Here is a 19,898-nt window from a genome sequence, read left to right on the forward strand (position 1 = left end):
GATCCCAGAACCCTGGCATCATGACCTAAGACAATTAACCAACTGAACCACACAGTTGCCCGGCATCCAATTCTTGATCTCAGCTCAAGTCTTGATCTCAGGGTTGTGAGTTCAAGCTCCACGTTGGGCTCCATGCTGGGCATGGAACCTACTTAAAAAACGAAAAACAAAACCAAGAGGCCAGATTGACCAGAGTAAAAGGAATAAGATGAAAGAGGGTAGGCAACAATTCTTCTAAGGTTCTTTTCTGGCTTTTCACCAAGACAGTCTAAGGTATAGCTTTTAATTATTTTGTAGATTCAGCAAATGCCATAGATATCACCTAGTGACTGCTTGGGGTTCATAACCCATATTGTGCCATAGACCCCCTTTGACAGCTGGTGAATCCCATAAACACCCTTCTCAGAATGATGCTTTTATGTGCATAAAACTAAAAAATATATAAAATTATACAAGAAACCAATTATATTGAAATAAAGTTCTAGCTATAGGCCTCCAAGGGTTGAGGAGGGTCAGCAAATTAAGAGCTCCTGAATACACACAAGAGAACTTCCTGGAGTGACAGATCTGTTCTATATCTTGACTGGGTTACACAGATATAGACACTTGTCAAAACTCATTGACTTGCATGCATACTTAAGATCTCTGCATTTCACTGTACATAAATTATGTTTCAACTGAAAAAAAAAAAAAGAAAAGAAAAACCTTGAGGGGCGCCTGAGTGGCTCAGTCAGTTAAGCAGCTGCCTTCAGCTCAGGTCATGATCCCAGGGTCCTGGGATCGAGTCCCACATCAGGCACCCTGCTCATTGGACAGCCTGCTTCTCCCTCACCCTCTGTCTCCCGGCTTTGTGCTCTCACTCTCTGTCAAATGATTAAATAAAACCTTAAAAACAAAAACAAAAAACCTTGAATATTTGGAATATTCTAGCTCCCTCTTTATAATGAAGAAAAATAAAGGCACACTCAAAAAGTCAGAGACTTGCCAAAGGCTTTGATGATTTGGAGTATTCTTTTTTTTTTTTTTAAGATTTTCTTTTTGGGCACCTGGGTGGCTCAGTTGGTTGGGCAAATGCTTTTGGCTTAGGTCCTGATCTTGAAGTCCAGGGAGAGTGGAGAGTCCCGCATTGGGCTCCCTGCTGGGCAGGGAGTCTGCTTCTCCCTCTTATCCTCCCCCTTTTCATGTTCTCTCTTTCTCTCATTTTCTCTCTCTCAAATAGATAAAATCTTTTTTTTTTTAAGATTATTTATTTATTTATTTATTTATTTATTTGACAGAGATCACAAGTAGGCAGAGAGGCAGGCAGAGACAGGAGGGAGAAGCAGGCTCCCCACTGAGCAGAGAGCCCGAAGTGGGGCTTGATCCCAGGACCCTGGGATCGTGACCTGAGCCGAAGGCAGAGGCTTTAACCCACTGAGCCACCCAGGTGCCCCTCAAATAAATAAAATCTTAAAAAAAAAAAAAAAAAGATTTTATTTTCATGTGATCTCTACAACCAACATGGGGCTCAAACCCACAACCCCAAGATCAAGAGTCACATGCTCTGCCAACTGAGCCAGCCAGGCACCCCCATATTCTTATTTTTTTTTAAAGATTTTATTTATTAAGAGAGAGAGAGAAAACATGAGAAGGGGGAAGGGCAGAGGGAGAAGGAAAAGCAGATTCCCCACTGAGTAGGGAGCCTGACTTGGGGCTTGATTCTAGGACCCCAGGATCATAACCTCAGTGGGATGCAGATGCTAAACCAACTGAGCCACCCAGGCACGCACCCCCCTCCACCAAGTATTCTTATTTAAATATATAGGGCTACTTCAACCAAAGACCTACCCACTCACAAGCACAAATCATTTGTGATTTTATTTTGCCACTAATAACTATGCCTGTTCCAAGTGACTGAGCTGTTTTTAGAGCTTGGATGAAAAGGCCAATTACTCCAAACCAGATCTCTGAGCCCAAGTAGAATCAATCAAGACATCCTGAGAGCTAGGAAAGATAGGGGAGCAGAATGTGTTAAGGGAGTAAAAGGGGAAGGGGAAAGACAAAGTGGAGAAAAAGGAGTAAATTCCTATATTCCCAAAGCTCTCAAGTTAAGAAAAGCAGCAACTTTAATAGTCTACTCTTAATAGATATAATTTTTTCTTAATATATGCAAGGTCAATTCTGCTTATTTGCATAGGATATAATCAAGTAAAGAAGAATCTCAAATTAATAAACCCTTCTGTCAACTTACCAGATTGGACACTCTAAGATTTTCTGCATAGCATTAAGGACATTTTGTACTTCTTCAACACGATCCGCAGGTAAATCCATTTCTTCCTGTTCCAGTGAATTTTGAGGCATAAGCTTAAATATATATGTGTATATTTGTATGCACACACACACATTACTTTGAAAGGTTTATAAGAACAGCCTAGTTTCATTAAATGTCATTTTTAAACAAGAAATTTAGACTGGAGCGCTTTAAAATCATACCAATCACAGAATTAATAACAAAAGCTTTTTTTTTTTTTAATTTTAAAATCTGTGTTTTTTTGGTAATTAAGACCATTTAAATTCCGCCCCCCCCCCTTTTTTTCCACATAAAGTCTCCAACAACTTCCTTTTGGTCTTTCTCTCTCTCCAAGAAAAAAAAGCCACAGCGGGGTGACTGGGTGAGTGATGGCAGCCTCAGATTTCTCCAACGATCCTGGCTCTTTTCTTTTTCTTGCTGAAAATCAACCTCAACAAAAACAAACCCAACACCAACCAACGCTCCCCACCCCCGCTCTTCCCCAGTGTTTCCCACTGGTCTGCGTTCCTCCCAGGATCCTCTTTAGGCACGTCCCTGCCGGTAGCATCTGTGACTACTGACTCCCCTCTACTTTCTTCCTGTCCCTTCCCAGAAACGCGTATGAAGCCAGTTCTTTCTTAAGGGCTCTCCCTCCGACAAAATCCAGCCTCCTATTCTCAGACACATTCCTGCCCCCCTTTCCCTCCTCAGGATCTCCTTCTCACATATACCAGCCGGTCTTTTTATACTATGATGCTCCCCAGGACACATTCCAGTTCCTGCCATCAGGATTCTCCCTCGGACACACCCTGCCCCCTTCCTTATCCTCAGTGCCTCCGCTGCCCCGAGACCCACAAAGTGCCCCCATCCCCACGATTTCCCCAGACTCACGTCTTAGTCTTCTCAGGTTCCCACCCTCTGCGGGTCCCTGCCAGGTAACACCCATCTCGCTCTCCCACAGCACACTTGGGACCCTCTCCCTTCCCATGGGCTCGCTCACCTTCACTCAGAGCAAAGTATCCGGGCTTCCCGGGTGCAGGGACCCAGTTCCCTGAAAACCCTCCCGACCACCCTCAACCCTGAAAGCCTTGGCGAGTTCACGCTGCGCAGTCGCACTTTCAATTTATCTGTAATTCCCGCGCTTTCCTGTTGCCATGGAAACTGGCCGCAGCCACTGAGCGAGAACGTCTCTGAATACGAGATCAAAACCCGTTACGGAAGGGCGGAGCAGAAAGAGCCGAGAGTCTCTCCGGGCTCCCGATTGGTCATCCATTCTACCCCGCGTTACGTAATTAGAAAGAGACGGAAGAGACGGAATTCTCCCGGAGTTTTCTATTAGGCCCCTGCCCCCTCACCTCTACGCTTCTACTGGCGGCTTATTACGTCACAGTTCGCTGGACTAGGGCCGGAATCACTACCTGAGGCCCGAATATGAGCTCAAAATAGTGCTGAAACAGTCGCAAAAAAGGGGCCTTGTTCCCTGACCATTTCTGCTGCATGGAAGTCTCCAGTTTAGGTAAATAAAAGGATTGTGTGGGAAAAACTACGATTTCCAGGATGCATTGCGGATCGACAGGCCTTCGCCACAGTGTTCCTTGGAAACTGTAGTCTTATGGAGAGGCGCTTTGGACACCGGAAGCGGGCGCGATTCTCATGGCTAGCCAGTTGATAGTTTGAAGAGCTCCGTGCGCTTATGCACGTCAACAGATATGGATTGGAGTGTTGGGTTTTCGTATCTTGAGAGCGGCGAATAGGCTAAAGAACCTACAAGTCCCAGGAAGACTACAATTCCCATCCAGCCCCGCGAGTCTCGGGCAAGGAGTCCACTAAGGTCAGTGACCTAAGGCAACTCGGAGGGCGCCGAATTTACCTGGGAAGGGGAAATGGGCTTCGCACCACGACTGCGCACTCGTAGTTCCGCCCCTCTGCCCCAGTGTTTGTTATTGTTGTGCTGTTCTGGCAGCTCCTGCCCCGCCCCTGGCACACAGGCTTGACCAATCAGTGGGATGGTAGTTTTGAGGGACAACTGGTAAGAGCCAATCACCTTGTCGGAAACTCAGAAACTGGGACCTAGGCCCTATTTCTATCCGCCATGTTAGATTCACCCCGCAGGGATAGCAGCGGAGCTGGCAGCGAACGGTTCTTGCACTGGCCTCCGGCAGGCGCCCCCCGGGGGCCGGGAGCTGGTAAGAAAGCAGCTGCGGTTACGGAGGGGTGGTAGCACATCGCCACTGAGAGGGCTACGGGAAGTTTAAGGAAGGGATCCTGCAAAAAAAAAAAAAGGGGGGGGCTACTTTTCCTGTGTCCGTGGGCAGCCAGTCTTGTCAGTGACCGGATGAGAGAGCCGTTCCGGCCAAGCGGCCGGATACTGCCAGAGAAATGGAGGGTCCGTGGCTCAGAACCTCAGCCTCCGCTGATGGAAGGCCAAGACTCCTTAGCAGAAAGGGGGCCTAAGCAAAAAAAGCGAGAGAGAGTCCTCAGAGGGTGGTGACAGTCTTGGGGACGTGGAGTGCTAGGAAACGATACCTGGAAGACTAGGATAAAGTCTGCAAGGAAAAAAAAAATGACATTGCCCATCGCCTCCCAACCCCATCCCCCTCCGCTTGTTGAGAACCTCATAAAGAAGTCTCCTTGGTCAGGGACCTCAGGTATTGGAAGGACACCTTTTTTCCTTTTTGTCAAACACCCAGCTATAGGTCACACATTTTAACCCCCAGATAGCTTGTCAGGCCTTTGGTGGAGATAGTAATCAAAGCTCAGGTTGCCAGGTCTGCTTCATTAACGGGATTTTTGGTATCCTGAAAAAACTGACGTAGAGGAAAAACTAATTTGTGCCAAGCAGAGGTGAGCCAGTGGCATGAACTTATAATAATGACGGTTTTGAAAGCTGAAGGCCTGGGTCCCAGCCATCTGACTTCAGGTTTAACTACAAGGACAGATGGTCCTAACCATAGCTTTGGTATTTCCACAAGTTCAAGATTAATGCTCTTGCTGAAAGAATTTTCACATAAAAGCCAAACAGAAATAGGCAATTCTTTATGAAGACCTGGATATGATCCAGCTTAGCTAGAATCCCCCACTTCCTGTTTTCTCTCATCAGCCTTACCAGCTGGATGAGCTCCAGGGTAACTAAACTAATTTTAATTGTGTAATTTGAGAAAAGGGGAGTTAGTTTCCTTCCTCCTGGATTCTCAAAAGTGTGGAAGGGTTAAAAAAAAAAAAAAAAAGTGTGGAAGGGTTTCTCGGAAGTTGAAAAGTGAGAATGTGTTTCAGAATATCTACTTTTTGGCTGACTGAACCAGTTACTTCATTTCCCTGATATTTTTTTGCCCAAGAATCTGGGGAGTTGACAGGAAATCTCTCCAAATGTTAAGGACCCCAAGAATTGCATTCCATGTAAATGAGTACTAGATGTCAGCAGATTGGTGCTAGAAACTGGTATTTTTTTGGTAGTGAACTTGGCTCTAGGTAAAGACAATGGATAAAATTGGAGGGTAATTGTTTTGGGATTAAAAAAGTCCCTGATCCTCAGAGACTTCAGGGTCCCTTTTAATGACAGCCTCAATTGTATTGTTTCACAGGGCACTGCATTTTGGTTTTTTGGGGTTTTTTTGTTTGTTTGTTTGTTTTAATTTTATTTATTTGACAGAGAGAGAGAGATCACAAGTAGGCAGAGAGAGGGGGAAGCAGGCTTCCTGCCGACCAGAGAGCCCAATGTGGGGCTCGATCCCAGGACCCTGGGATCATGCCTTGAGCTGAAAGCAGAGGCTTTAACCCACTGAGCCACCCAGGCGCCCCTGCATTTTGGTTTTTAAAGGCTGATTTATTGTAATCATTTTTATATTTGAGTAACATTTTCAGAGAACTTGCACACATGTTTTTATTTGACCTATTTTATAAATTAAGAGGCTGAAGCTCAGGGGTTAAATGACTTGCTCACCATTACGTGACTAGTAATGTGTCAGAGCTGGGTCTGGAGCCCAGCTCTTCTCAACCCTTTTGCTCCCTCCCCCAGTATGCTGCAAACTGCTGAGACTTAGTCTTACTCATCTCCTACCTCCTATGCCTAGAGCAGAATCTGGTTATTTGAAGAGATTTTTTTAAAGATCTGTTGATGAATATATTTAAAAGATGACCTTTTTTGTTACAACTTCGGTTTGGATTTTAGCAGACTATTTTTTCATGAAGTCTTAAGAACAAACCCATCTAACAACTCATTGGTAAATAAAATCGTTAATTAAAAACAACTGACCAGAGGGTTGCCTGGCCTGCTCGTTGGTAGAATGTGCAACTCTTGGTCTTGGGTTTTAGGTTTGAGCCCCATGTTGGGTGTAGAGACCACTTAAAAATAGAATTTTTAGGGGCGCCTGGATGGCTAAGGGGGATAAAGCCTCTGCCTTCGGCTCAGGTCCTGATCCCAGGGTCCTGGGATGGAGCCCCGAATCTGCATCGCTTCGGGCTCTCTGCTCAGCAGGGAGCCTGCTTCCTCCTCTCTCTGCCTGCTTCTCTGCCTACTTATGATCTCTGTCAAATAAATAAATAAAATATTGGGTGCCTGGGTGGCTCAATGGGTTAAGCCTCTGCCTTTGGCTCAGGTCGTGATCTCAGGGTCCTGGGATCGAGCCCCGCATCAGGCTCTTTGCTTGGCGGGGAGCCTGCTTCCTCCTCTCTCTCTGCCTGCCTCTCTGCCTACTTATGATCTCTGTCTGTCAAATAAATAAATAAAATCTTTAAAAAAAAAAATAAATAAATAAAATCTTAAAAAAAAATAGAATTTTTAAAGGAAAAAAACATTGACCTGACCAGAGTAGACATTCAGTTACACAATTGTTAACTTCTTCAACATGATAATGGTACCGTGGTTTTCAAAAAGCCCCTTTTTCTCTTTTTTTAAGATTTACATGCTCAATTTTAGGAAAGAAGTAATGGCTGTCAAAATAATCCATTAGGGATCAGGTATTGCTATAATAAGATTAGTCCTGTGTTGATGATAATTATGGAAGATAGCTGATGGGTCCTTAGGGGTTCATTATATATTAATCTTTCTTTTATATATATTTAAATTTTCCCATAATACTTTTTTTTAAAAAAGATTTTATTTATTTATTTGACAGAGAGAGATCACAAGTAGGCAGAGAGGCAGGCAGAGAGAGAGGAGGGAAGCAGGCTCCCCGCTGAGCAGAGAGCCCGTTGCAGAACTCGATCCCAGGGCCCTGAGATCATGACCTGAGCCGAAGGCAGAGGATTAACCCACTGAGCCACCCAGGCGCCCCCATAATACTTTTTTTTTAATTAGATTACTATAGTTAGGTTAAAACAGTTGACTGCTGTCACTCTGTGTGGGGGGGAATTGGGTGGGGGCAGTACAGAAGTATAAATGAAATGAGGGTACCCTTGAGTTTTCTAATTATATGTCCATTACTCTGCTTTTATATATGGAATTCTCCATTGAAAAAAAGAAGGTGACTAAAAAAAATAAAAGAAAGTGAAACTATTAAAAAAAAACAAAAAAAACCCATGAACTTGGATGAAAGGTGTTGACTGCTACCCCTGTGTAATTTCTTGGCTAGTATTTTGTCCTCTAAATTGTTAAACCCGATATAATAGAGAACCTGGGTTGCTCAATTTAGAAAAGGCTGCTTTTCCAAGAAAAAAATGTAGAATGTCACTTTCAAGTTATGAGAATGTAAATTCCCTGAGGGTAGAGACCTATATGGGCCTTACTGTTCTGTGCTACTACTAGCAGATACTCAGTAGTCTATTGAATTAACTAATCATATTAAGTCTCATAAAATCCAGAAGGATTTTTGCAGATGTTAGATGGTTTCTGCCGGTGTGGCCAAAATTTACACTGTCTCAGCGAGCTTTTATCAGTGAGATTTAGGGGTACCTGGGTTGAGCCTCTGATTCTTGATTTCAGCTCAGATCATGGTCTTGGGGCCATGGGATTGGTGGACTCTGCACTTAGTGGGGAGTCTGCTTCTCTTCCTCTGCCTTTCGCCCTGGTCATATGCACTCTCTCTTTCGAAAATAAATAAATCTTTTTAAAAAGCACACACAAAGGGGTGCCTGGGTGGCTCAGTTGGTTGAGCATCTGACTCTTTGTTTCGGCTGGTGTCGTGATCTCGGACTCCTGGGATCAAGCTTACGTCAGGCTCTGTGCTTGGCACAGTCTGCTTGTCTCTCTCCTCTGACCACCACCCCCCCCCCCCCGCAACTTGCTCGCTCTCTCACTCTGTTTCTCAAGTAAATAAATAAATAAATAAAAATCTTTTAAAAAACAAAACAGATGTGTTTTATGCAACCCACCAAGATTATAAATAGCAGAAGAGGGCACCTGGGTGGCTCAGTCAGTTAAGTGTCTGCCTTTGGCTAAGGTCATGATCTCAGGGTCTTGGGATCCTGCTCCTCCCTCTCCCTCCTGCACTCACTCTGCCTCTCTCTTGGTCTCTCGGGTAAATAAGTAAAATCTTTTAAATAGATAGCAGAAGAGCAGAGACCCTGTCTTACTGTTGTGTCTTCCTGGCCTAGCCTGTATTAGGTCTTTACAAGCATTTGTGGAATGATTATTTATGCAGTTTATTATTTTTTTTAAAGATTTTATTTATTTATTTATTTGACAGAGAGATCATAAGTAGGCAGAGAGGCAGGCAGAGACAGAGGGGGAAGCAGGCTCCCTGCTGAGCAGAGAGAGCCCAATGCGGGGCTTGATCCCAGGACCCCGAGATCATGACTGAGCCACCGAGGTGCCCCCATTTATGCAGTTTATAGAACCGGCCCTAATGTGTGTTCTCTCTTCCCCATCCTCTCTGCTCTAGCCCCACAGCATGGAACCACAGGTTACTCTAAATGTGACTTTTAAAAATGAAACTCAAAGCTTTCTGGTTTCCGATCCAGAAAATACAACTTGGGCTGATGTGGAAGCTATGGTGAGTGTTACTTTGTTTCTCCCTCCTTTAAGCATAATTTTTTCAAGACAGCTAGTTTTAGCTCTGTTGTTTCATAGCTGTCCTATTTGCCTTTTCTAGGCCTTTTGGAAAATTACATTTTACGGGGATTAAGTATTCATATGGCTGTGCACCACCGTCACCACCACCAGCACCAGGGCACAAACAAATTCTTTAATTTGCAGCTAGGACTTTAAAAAGCTGTTAATTTTAGAAACAGCATGAGGAATGAATTGGTGAGAGCCCTACCCTATCCAGGCCCCAGCTAAATGTTCTCCTCCTGAGCAGCTATGTCACTGTGGTTTGTGAAGCCCCACGGATGTGACCTATGTTTTGCAAGCTGATGGTTGTTACTGCTAGGGCAGAGGTCAAGTACCTAAAAGTTGAGCAGTGGGGCACCTGGGTGGCTCAGCTGGTTAAGCGTCCGACTCCTGAACTCAGCTTAGGTTTTGATCTCAGGGTAGTGAGTTCAAGCCCTGCATTGGGCTCCACACTGGGCGTGGATCCTACTTAAAATTTTTTTGAGCAGAAAAAACTTCCACAGGTGCTTAGCTACTCACCTATTCTTATGTTGTCAGTGCCTTTCCTCCTCTTGGTTTGCCCTTTGTACTCTTCTGTTTTTGTTTGGTTTGCAATAGTGAATGTTTTACTTCCTATGCAGCTGTGTTTATCCAGCGAACCCTTTGGTAAAAACTTGCTTTTATTTGGTCATGTGGTATGATAACTAAGAAAGAAAAAAAAAATGGTAGGGAGACTTCACAAGATGATCTGATCTAGTTCTCTGTCTTCCAGCAAATACTTCTTCATACTGTCCTAAACAGGTAGTTAACCAGAAAGTTGGGTCTGTTTGTGAAACGATCTAAAAATCAAATAAATATAGTTAGTGTTCTTTTTCTAGTAGTTAAATGAGCTGATAGCTTGCCTTTTTCTTTATTGTAAGTTTTAAATTCTAAAAGGGTAGTAGGTGCCCATTATAAGAAGTTAAACAATCTAAACATATATAAAGAAAAAGTTACTATCTCCCTACTCCTTCCATCCACTATTCCCACCTCTTTTGGATAACCAGTGTTAAAAGCCCTGTATATACTTAACACAGTTTTCATGTTCATACAGATTTCATCCTAGGATCATATTATAAACATAATTTTGCAGCATGCTTTTCCCCCCAACAGTTTATTACAGACAGTTCTCAACCAATAGATAAGGGTCCGCACTCATCTTTTTTAAAGCTGTGGATTGTCCATAGTATTTTGGTGTTATCATACCTTAATTTAACCGTTTCTTACTGAAAGATTGTATCTAGGTTTTTTTTTTTTAATTGAGGTATAACTGCCCTATAACATTATCTAAATTTTGGGTATACGGCATAACAATTCTGTGTATTTATATATTGCAAAATGATCATAAGTCTAGCTAACATCCGTCACCACACATAGTGACAATTATTTTTCTTGTGATGAGAATTTTTAAGATCTGTGCTCTTAGCAGTTTTCAGATGTACAGCACACTGTATACGCCAGTGTACAGCACTACATTACATCCCCGGGACCGACTTGTTTTATAACTGAAGTTTGTACCTTCTGACCACCTTCACCCATTTCATCCGCCTCCCACCCCTGCCTCTGGCAACCACCAGTGTGTTATTTGTATCTTTGAGTTCATTGTTATTTTACTTACTCAGTGCCCTCAAGGTGAAATATGTTTTTTTGTTGCTGTTTTGCTTTTTACCTTTGTATAATAAACTACAGGAGAGATCTCTTTGTCTATAAAACTTGCCTACTATTTTGTAGGATGGTTTCCCAAAGAGAGATTAATGGGTCACAATGCATGTAAGTTTAAATTTTAATAGATGCTGCCAGGTGCTTTGCAGAACAACTGTAGCACCTCATAGAAAAGTATGACAAGGGGCTCCTGGGGTATAGAGCATCTGCCTCCCACTCAGGTCATGATCCCAGGGTCCTGGGATCAAGTCCCACATCAGGCTCCTTGCTCAATAGGGTACCTGCTTCTCCCTCTGCCAGCCGCTGCTCCGGCTTATATGCTCTGTCTCTCTCTCTCTCTCAAATAAATAGAATCTTTAAAAAATAAATAAAAAAGGGACGCCTGGGTGGCTCAGTTGGTTGAGCAGCTGCCTTCGGCTCAGGTCATGATCCCAGGGTCCTGGGATCAAGTCCCACATGGGGCTCATTGCTCAGCGAGGGGAGCCTGCTTCTACCTCTCCCTCTGCCCCTGGCTCATGTGTGCCCTCGCTCTCCCTCTCTCTGTGTCAAATAAATAAATAAAATCTTTTAAAAATAAATCAATAAATAGATGACAATGCCCTGAATTTTTGACAATGTTGGATATTATAGCTTTAAATTTTCTTCACCATTCTGTTGAGATGACATCTCATTGCTTAAATTTGCATTGTTCTGACTACCATTAAGTTTGAACATCTTTTCATATATTTGTTGGGCTCATGTGATTTCCCTTGTATGAAATCTCTATATAATTTTGCCCCCTTTTACCTGGGTTGTTAATCTTAACAATTAGCAGGGGCGCCTGGGTGGCCCAGTGGGTTAAGCCTCTGCCTTCAGCTCGGGTCGTGGTCTCAGGGTCCTGGGATTGGGCCCCACATCAGGCTCCCTGTTCAGTGAGGAGCCTGCTTCCCCCGCTCTCTCTGCCTGCCTCTCTGCCTACTTGTGATCTCTCTCTGTCAAATAAACAAAATCTTTTAAAAAAATCATAACAATTAGCAGTTTTGCAGATGGTCTTTGTGTATTGCAGATAACAACCCTTTGTTATGAGTTATAAATACTCCCCTCAACTATTCTTTGTTTTTTTACTTTGTTCATGGGTTTTTTTCTTTTATGCCTTTTTAATGTTTACTTTTTATGTATTGAAATATACCCATCCTTTCTTTTATGACCCTGGGTTTCTGTTAACAACCTGCCTTTTTGATACCTTGATCATATAGCATGTACATTTCATTTGCAGGTAAAAGTTTCATTTGATCTGACCACTATTCAAATAAAATACCTGGATGAGGAAAATGAAGAGGTAAGTATATGATGGTACCCATGGGCAGCTGTTCAGAAAACAGATCTTATTTCTTAAGAGTGATGGCAAATCGAAAAGTTCAGACTAGTGTTTTTTCATTGTGTAGTGGTTTAAATGTACATGATAATTGCATGTTCTGAGATGGAATTGAGAAATAAGGAAGCAACATTGAAGAAGGAAATTTGAGAGAGAACTTTTAAAACTATATAGTGATATAGTTGAAATATACCACAAGCCACCATTTAGTTTATGGTAAACCTTTATTGAGTGCTTACGTGTCAGATTAACAACAATACTGTGCATTAGGTGTTAGTTTTTTTGTTTTTTTTTTGTTTTTTTGGTTTTTTGGTTTTTTTAGGTGTTAGTTATTATCTGTCTTTTACCCATGAGGAAACTGAGGCCCAGAGAGCCTAAGTGACTTGCCCAGAAGCACAGAAGCTTGGAAAATAGTGGAGTTAGGGGTTCATTCCACACGTTCTGGCTCCAGAGCCCAGGCTGTTAACCACTGTAAATGCTGCCTCTTAATGTACCTGAAATAAAAGGAGGGTATAGAAATTAAGCAATGAAAGTCCTTAATTGGGGCACCTGGGTGGCTCAGTGGGTTAAAGCCTCTGCCTTCAGCTCAGGTCATGATCTCAGGGTCCTGGGATCGAGCCCTGCATCAGGCTGTCTGCTCAGCAGGGCAGGGAGCCTGCTTCCCCGCCCCCCTCTGCCTGCTTCTCTCCCTGCTTGTGATTTCTGTCTGTCAAATAAACTCTTTTTTTAAAAAGTCCTTAATTATTATTCACAATTAGTTCATGATACTGGAAAAGCCTGCAGTCTGAGATTGTGCATCTTACCTATGAGGCTGGTCCTAGCGACAAAAATGTTCAGTTGACAGGAAGTTTATAATTCACTGTTGCTTTTGTCTTTTTACAGGTATCCATCAATAGTCAAGGTGAGTTCCTGAGAGAACCTGTTCAGCTTTATTTAAAAGCTTTAGTCTGTTCTTGAGTGTATACATTTCCATTTACACTCAGGTATTGCTGCAGTGTTTACTTTGGAGTGGAATTTAGTATACAGTAAGTTGACATCTCATTCACTCAGCCGTGGACATTAGTTACATAGCGGATTTTTATTTTGTAGCCATTTTTTGTGTATAGATTAGTGCCTTTGATTGGACCCTAAGGAAACAGCTTTAATGGAAGGTTCTCTTAACATTTAAGACGCTAATCTTCTGAAAATATGCCTCTCATTCAAACATACAACTCCATTCTCCTGGTGTTGCCTTTGTCCCTGACGTGGTACATATATTACTGTCAGCTTACAAACATATAAAGTGGTATTCCCAGAACTTATTTATAAAATGGCTAGTTGTTCAGAGCTTGGAGCGTCTTTTCCCTAGAAACAGTGTTCTATATGAAGGTCAGGTTCCCAAGCTAGCCCCCCACCAAGCTTATTTTAACCAGCTCTAACGATAGTTAATGATGATAATTTTATTGTGCTTTGAAGAGACTGCCTTTTTTTTCCCCACAAATTGAAGGTTTATGATAACCCTGCATCACTTTCTCCAAATGCATTTGCTCACTCTGTATGTCCCATTTTGCTAATGCTCTCAATGTTTCAAACTTTTTCGTTGTTATATATATTATTATGATCTGTGACCAGTAATTATGATTTGTTAAATGCCCAGATGATACTAGCATTTTTTAGTAGTAAAGAATTTTTTTAAATTAAGGTATGTACTTTTATTTTTAAAGCATAATGCTGTTACACACTTAATAGATTGCAGATAGTAGAAACATAATTTTTATATGCACTGGAAAACAAAAAAATTCATTTGACTAGTTTTTTTGTGAGTGGTCTGGAACCAAACCGGTAATATGTTGAGGTATGTCTGCATTAACACTACCCATGAACTCCCTTGTGTCCTGAGCGTCACTAAACCTAGTGTGAGGCAGCTGGGTTGAGGTTTCATAGCTGGAAGGCTCCAATAGCAGAGAGAGTAGGACGTGAGAGAGAAAACTAATCTACAAGTAGTTTCTGTTTGCAGTGGGATGGGAGGGGAGTTTGTCAGCAAAAAGGTAGCAGCTGCTCATGTATAAGGATTGTAAGCAGGAAATTCTTAAAAAGTAAGGATTGGCAGTACTTAAATAGAGTCTTTTGGGCTGGTGAAGAAATATCACAGTGTATGTTCTTGGTTCTTTGTCTTTTTAGGAGAGTATGAAGAAGCACTTAAGGTAATGGTCATTTCGTCTTACTTTCTTTTAAAAATACTTCTTGGGACGCCTGGGTGGCTCAGTTGGTTAAGCAGCTGCCTTCAGCTCAGGTCATGATCCCAGCGTCCTGGGATCGAGTCCCACATCGGGCTCCTTGCTCGGCGGGGAGCCTGCTTCTCCCTCTGCCTGCCACTCTGTCTGCTTGTGCTCACTGTCGCTCCTCTCTCTCTCTCTCTCTCTCTGACAAATAAATAAATAAATATTTAAAAAAAAAAAATACTTCTTGACTAGGGGTGCCTGGGTGGCTCAGTCCATTAGGCAGCTGCCTTTGGCTCAGGTCATGATCCCAGAGTCCTGGGATTGGGCTCCCTGCTCAGTGGGGAGCCTGCTTCTCCCTCTCCACCTCCCCCTGCTCGTGCTCTCTACTCTCTGTTTCCTGCAGATAGATAGATAAATAAATAAATAAATAAATAAATGAATGAATGAAATAAATTTGGGGGGAAAAACATTTATTGTTTTTCTAAGCTAGTTTTTCTAAACTAAAACTAGAACCTGAACTCCAGTAGCCATGGGCAGAAACTAATGCAACACAACAGAACTGATTTTTAGAGAGAGTGTGACGAGTGGGGCATACCACTCAGCAAAAGGCAGCTCCTGTTATTAAAGATTCTTTTGAGTTACTGTTCCCTCTCATTTCTGGTCTTGGTATAACCATTGTAGCATTTAAAAATACAAAGGGGCACCTAGGTGACTCATTCGTTGGGTGTCTGACTCTTGATCTCGACTCAGGTCTTGATCTCAGGGTCAAGGATTCAAGCCCCTCACTGGAGACTCCAAGCTGGATGCAGAGCCTACTTAAAAAAAATTGTAGTTAAAAAAATAAAAATAACTCTGTGAAATGATGCTTTCTGGTTCACACTTTTCATCTCCTAACTACCTTGTTTCCTATAGAATGTTATAGGATAATGCGGGAGACTTTAAGGTACAAACTATTGAGTTCACTATCTCTTGCTTGTCAGTAATAATTTAAAGCATTCCTCAAGGTCACTTTTTTAAGGTGTGCCCAGCTGTCCCTTTATTACCACCTTTGTGATTAAGATTGACTATATTTTATGAACTTCTAAACCATGACTAAACTTTTTTCCATAATCACTTTTGGTCTAGGGAGGGAAAGGCAAGATTTTTTTTTTTTTTTTTTAAGTGGGCTTGAACTCACAATCAAGACCTGAGCTGAACTCACAATCAAGATGCTTAACTGACTGAGCCACCCAGGTGCCCCAAGGCAAGATGTTTTTAAACTGGGAGCTGGATTTACCCTTTTTGTTGCCTGGTCGAAATTGCCATTGTGGGTGCCACTGGATTCAACAGTTTAGCCAGTCTTGGTTTTTATTCAGAAATCCTTATTTACCAGCTAGTCTCTTGGTTTTGGACATTCGGGCCCCACCCTGGTTTCTCTTAGCTGAGATACTCATTTCTTAGCAATCTCGTGCTTCACAGTTTCCTTCTTCCCAGTTTTCGTGTGGTCTTCTATTTCCTCTTTGCCTTTTTTTTTTTTTTTTTTTTTTTAAGAGCATGCAGGGGAGCAAGGGGGTGGGGCAGAAGGAGAGAGAGAATCTTACTCGGGCTCCCTGCCCAGCGCAGAGCCCAGCTTGGGGCTTGATCTCACAACCCTGAGATCATGACCAGAGCCAAAATCAGGAATTGGACACTTAACTGACTGAGCTACCCAGGTGTACCCCATTTCCTCTTTGCTTTTAAGCTGTTGTAAGGACCTGTCCCCCTTCTCCAACTCCTCCTGGCTTTTCTCTTGCCCTGTTCTCAGAAGCTACAGTAATTTCACTAAAAAAAAAAGCCTATGGTCTTCAAAACTATTCTTTCCCATAATCACTGTTTACATAGAAATTTCGGACTTCGGGGGTTGCCTGGGTAGTTCATTCGGTTCAGTGTCTGCCTTCGGCTCAGGTCATGATCTTGGGGTCGTGGGATCAAACCCCACATAGATCCCTGCAGAGCAAGGAGTCTGCTCACTGCCTCCCACCCCACACTTGTGCTTGAGTGCGTGCTCTTGCTTTCTCTCTCTCAAATAAAATCTTTAAAAAAAAAACTCAGACCTTGAGAGTCTAGATGTTGTATAAGCCTGCCCTGTCTCAGGAAGCAAGACTTTTTAATACACATTTTTACATAGTACTTGCTATATGATATTTAAGATCCCATGTTTATATTTTGACACATTGCGTTATAGTCATTTCTTGAGCAATTTTTTCCACAGACTGTACCATACATTTTACTACCAGCTTTTTGGCTTGTGGTCTAGAATAGAGGCTGGCAAAGCAGCCAGTGGGCCACCCATATGGTTTTTTTGTTGTTGTTGTTGTTGTTTTTTAAAGATTTTTTATTTATTTGACAGACAGAGATCACAGGTAGGCAGAGAGGCAGCCAGAGAGAGAGGAAGGGAAGCAGGCTCCCTGCTGAGCAGAGAGCCTGATGCGGGGCTGGATCCCAGGACCCTGGGATCATGACCTGAGCCGAAGGCAGAGGCTTTAACCCCCTGAGCCACCCAGGCGCCCCCACCCATATGTTTTTATAAATAAAGTTTTATAGGAACCCAGCTGTTCCTATTACATAGTGTCTGTGGCTGCTTTTGTGCAGACTTGAGAGGAAAACTGTATGGCCTGCAAGGCTAAAATGTTTATTATATGGCCCTTTAAGAAAATTTCCTGATCTCTGATCTTAAAATAATACCTTTCAAATTTTTTGCCATAGAATGCTATTTTTAAATGGAAGCTTAAGTCTGATATGTATAAATAGATGCAAAAAAACAGTTCTTGTCACTGGGTGACAAATGGGGAGATCTAGAAACTGATGGACTTGACTTCTAATCTCTTGGACACTGGAGTACCTTCATGGAGCCTTAAATGTTCCCTGAAGTAGAGTTTTCAACATAGGATTTTTAAGAAGATGCTCTTCAAAACGAGGTAACCACTCCAGCATGCTTTCCAAAACACTATTCGGATGGAAAAATAAACGCTTAGGGCACCTGGGTGGCTCAGTTGGTTAAGCAACTACCTTCAGCTCAAGTCATGATCCTGGAGTCCTGGGATCGAGTCCCACATCAGGCTCCCTGCTCAGCAAGGAGTCTGCTTCTCCCTCTGACCTTCTCCACTCTCATGCTCTCTCAACTCTCTCTCTCAAGTAAATACATAAAATCTTAAAAAAAAAAAAAAAAGAAAGAAAAATAAATGCTTAATTATAGGCTATAACTTTTAAGTTGGGGTTGTGGTAGTCTGGGATTGACTTTTTTCGAAAAATTGAGATTACAATCTGTAAGTGGGGTCATAACACAAAAACCTGTTCAACAGAAAAGTAGTAAACCAGTTAATGAGAACATGTCACCTAATAAAGCGCTATCCTAAACTTATTGTCAAGTTTGTGATAATAAAACCATTCCTGGTTAACATACTGGACAAAAAACGGGATGACTGTTAACATTGTCATTAGGTAAATCCTAATATTTTCAGCATAAATCATTGTACCCCTTCTGTTTGATGTCTTTGAGTTTTCATTTGGGAAAGGAGAACCACACAATACGTTTTAATTTCATAATGTGTCCTCTCAGATGGCAGTTAAGCAGGGAAACCAACTCCAGATGCAAGTCCACGAAGGCTCCCGTGTTGACGAAGCCCTGGCGCCAGCCGTACCAGAAAAACGGCCTGTCGTGAGGGCAGGGAAGAAGCCACTTGCACATTATTCGTCACTGGTGAGGGTCTTAGGGTCAGACATGAAGACCCCAGAGGAGCCTGCAGCACAGGTATGAAGGGACTGGACCTGTCTACAGTTTTCCTAGCCTTACGTCTCTTCGTAGCCCATCTCTGCCTGACTTTTGGAAACGGGTAACTGGTCCTGGAGAAAGGGGCAGGAGGGTGTTATAGAGACTTTGTTTTCCATTTATATTTCTTCATGTTCTTTATTGGGGTTTTTTTGACCATTCATTTATATTATTTGACAAAAGAAACCTCAGAGTACTACATTTCAGGAAAATTATTTTAAACAAGGGCGTCTGGTTGGCTCAGTTGGTAGAGGATGCAACTCTTGATCTCAGGGTTGTGAGTTCAAGCCCCATATTGGGTGTGGAAATTACTTAAAAAAAAAAAAAAAAGTCAAAGTCTTTTTGAAAAAGTAAGTATCTTAGGGAAAAAAAAGCAGCATCCGAGATCTTGGGTTGTATTTCCTTGCAGCAGTTTCCACTTGCTTCACGTGATGCAGACCAGCCTCAAGACAAGCCCCCAGACTGGTTCACAAGCTACTTGGAGACAGTGAGTGTTCTCTCTGGTGTGGGTTTCAGCAGCCATTGGAGCGTGGGAGAAAGCGGAACCCAGAGGTCTCCTGCCTCTGATGCAGGGGAATGAAGAGGGATAGCTAATCATTTCCAGACTGGAGCAGTTCCAGTCCAGAAACAACTTCACTTCTACAGGGATGTATCAGAAAAAGAGGGAGCCTAATTCTAAGTTGAGGGGAACGGACAAGTCTCTGTGCTTGAGAAGGAAGAGGTTAAAATTTACTCATCAAAATGATTTCTTGGTATCCCCTTTGAACTAGCGTACATGTGGAAAGAATAGACCTTTTGCTACATTTCTGTCCATTCGTTCAGTAGCTACTAGCTGTTGATGATGTTCCTATACCAGAGACAGTGAGGTGTCTGGTCTGTTTGACGTCTTCAGATTTTTGCCCAGTGTTGGAACTGAGATTTTTTCCCCCATTTTTCTGCTCTGTATTCTAGTTCAGAGAACAAGTGGTTAAAGAAACAGTTGAGAAACTTGAACAAAAATTACACGAGAAGCTAGTCCTCCAGAACCCATCCCTGGGTTCCTGTCCATCAGAAGTCTCAATGCCCATTTCAGAGGAAACACTCTTTTTACCAGAAAATCAGTTCAACTGGCACATTGCTTGCAACAGCTGCCAAAGGAGGATCGTTGGTGTGCGCTACCAGTGCAGGTGAGCTGTCCCTTCGGAGCGCAGAGCTGTTAGAAGACCCCTGAACAGGGCTTCCTGGCATCCTGGAGAGGTATCAGAACTGGGCATTAGTACCTCCGATATCATGCGTAGCAGCTCTAGACTAGAAACAAGCTATTCATCACCCACAAGAAATACTCTTGAAAGGGTAACTGTCCAGATTGTTGATGTGTTCAGATACACGCTTGAACTAACAGAGACAAAATTATGTTCCCCCAAAACAAAATTATATCTGCAGGGATTATCTCCCTGTTGTTCCACATGCGTTCCTATCTTGCTTGCTCCCGTAGATTTTCCTTTGAAATGGATACATGTTAAGTGCTGTTGCCTTCATTTTATTAATAAGAAACTTGAGACAGGGCATGGCCAGGTGACAGGCTCCGGTTACCACCTAGCTGGTAGGACAGCCAGTATGGAGGTCGGTCTCCTCTCTCA

At 42.7% G+C, this 19,898-nt stretch overlaps 2 protein-coding genes across 3 annotated transcripts in view; one reads left to right on the forward strand and one right to left on the reverse strand.

Annotated features, from left to right (window-relative positions):
• Positions 1-3,480, reverse strand: part of BRCA1 (BRCA1 DNA repair associated) — a 70,601-nt gene extending 67,121 nt beyond the window's left edge. Inside the window, exons 1-2 of the mRNA XM_080825726.1 lie at positions 3,270-3,480; positions 2,231-2,316 (exon numbers count right to left, since the gene is read on the reverse strand). Coding sequence (XP_080681852.1) covers positions 2,231-2,310 — 80 coding nt within the window. The 5' untranslated portion in view covers positions 2,311-2,316; positions 3,270-3,480. The remainder of the gene's footprint in view (positions 1-2,230; positions 2,317-3,269) is intronic.
• Positions 3,481-3,582: 102 nt separating this feature from the next.
• Positions 3,583-19,898, forward strand: part of NBR1 (NBR1 autophagy cargo receptor) — a 31,366-nt gene continuing 15,050 nt past the window's right edge. Inside the window, exons 1-8 of one of the 2 annotated variants that reach the window (XM_080825728.1) lie at positions 3,583-4,100; positions 9,088-9,198; positions 12,193-12,255; positions 13,174-13,192; positions 14,452-14,474; positions 18,070-18,261; positions 18,689-18,766; positions 19,231-19,445. In XM_080825728.1, the coding sequence (XP_080681854.1) occupies positions 9,097-9,198; positions 12,193-12,255; positions 13,174-13,192; positions 14,452-14,474; positions 18,070-18,261; positions 18,689-18,766; positions 19,231-19,445 (692 nt within the window). In that variant the 5' untranslated portion in view covers positions 3,583-4,100; positions 9,088-9,096. Of the gene's footprint in view, positions 4,101-4,335; positions 4,456-9,087; positions 9,199-12,192; positions 12,256-13,173; positions 13,193-14,451; positions 14,475-18,069; positions 18,262-18,688; positions 18,767-19,230; positions 19,446-19,898 lie in introns of those variants that run through there. The other variant, XM_080825727.1, reaches the window with a different exon arrangement.

The sequence above is a fragment of the Martes martes genome (assembly GCF_963455335.1).
Source record: "Martes martes genome assembly, chromosome: 16".
Lineage (NCBI taxonomy): Eukaryota > Metazoa > Chordata > Mammalia > Carnivora > Mustelidae > Martes > Martes martes.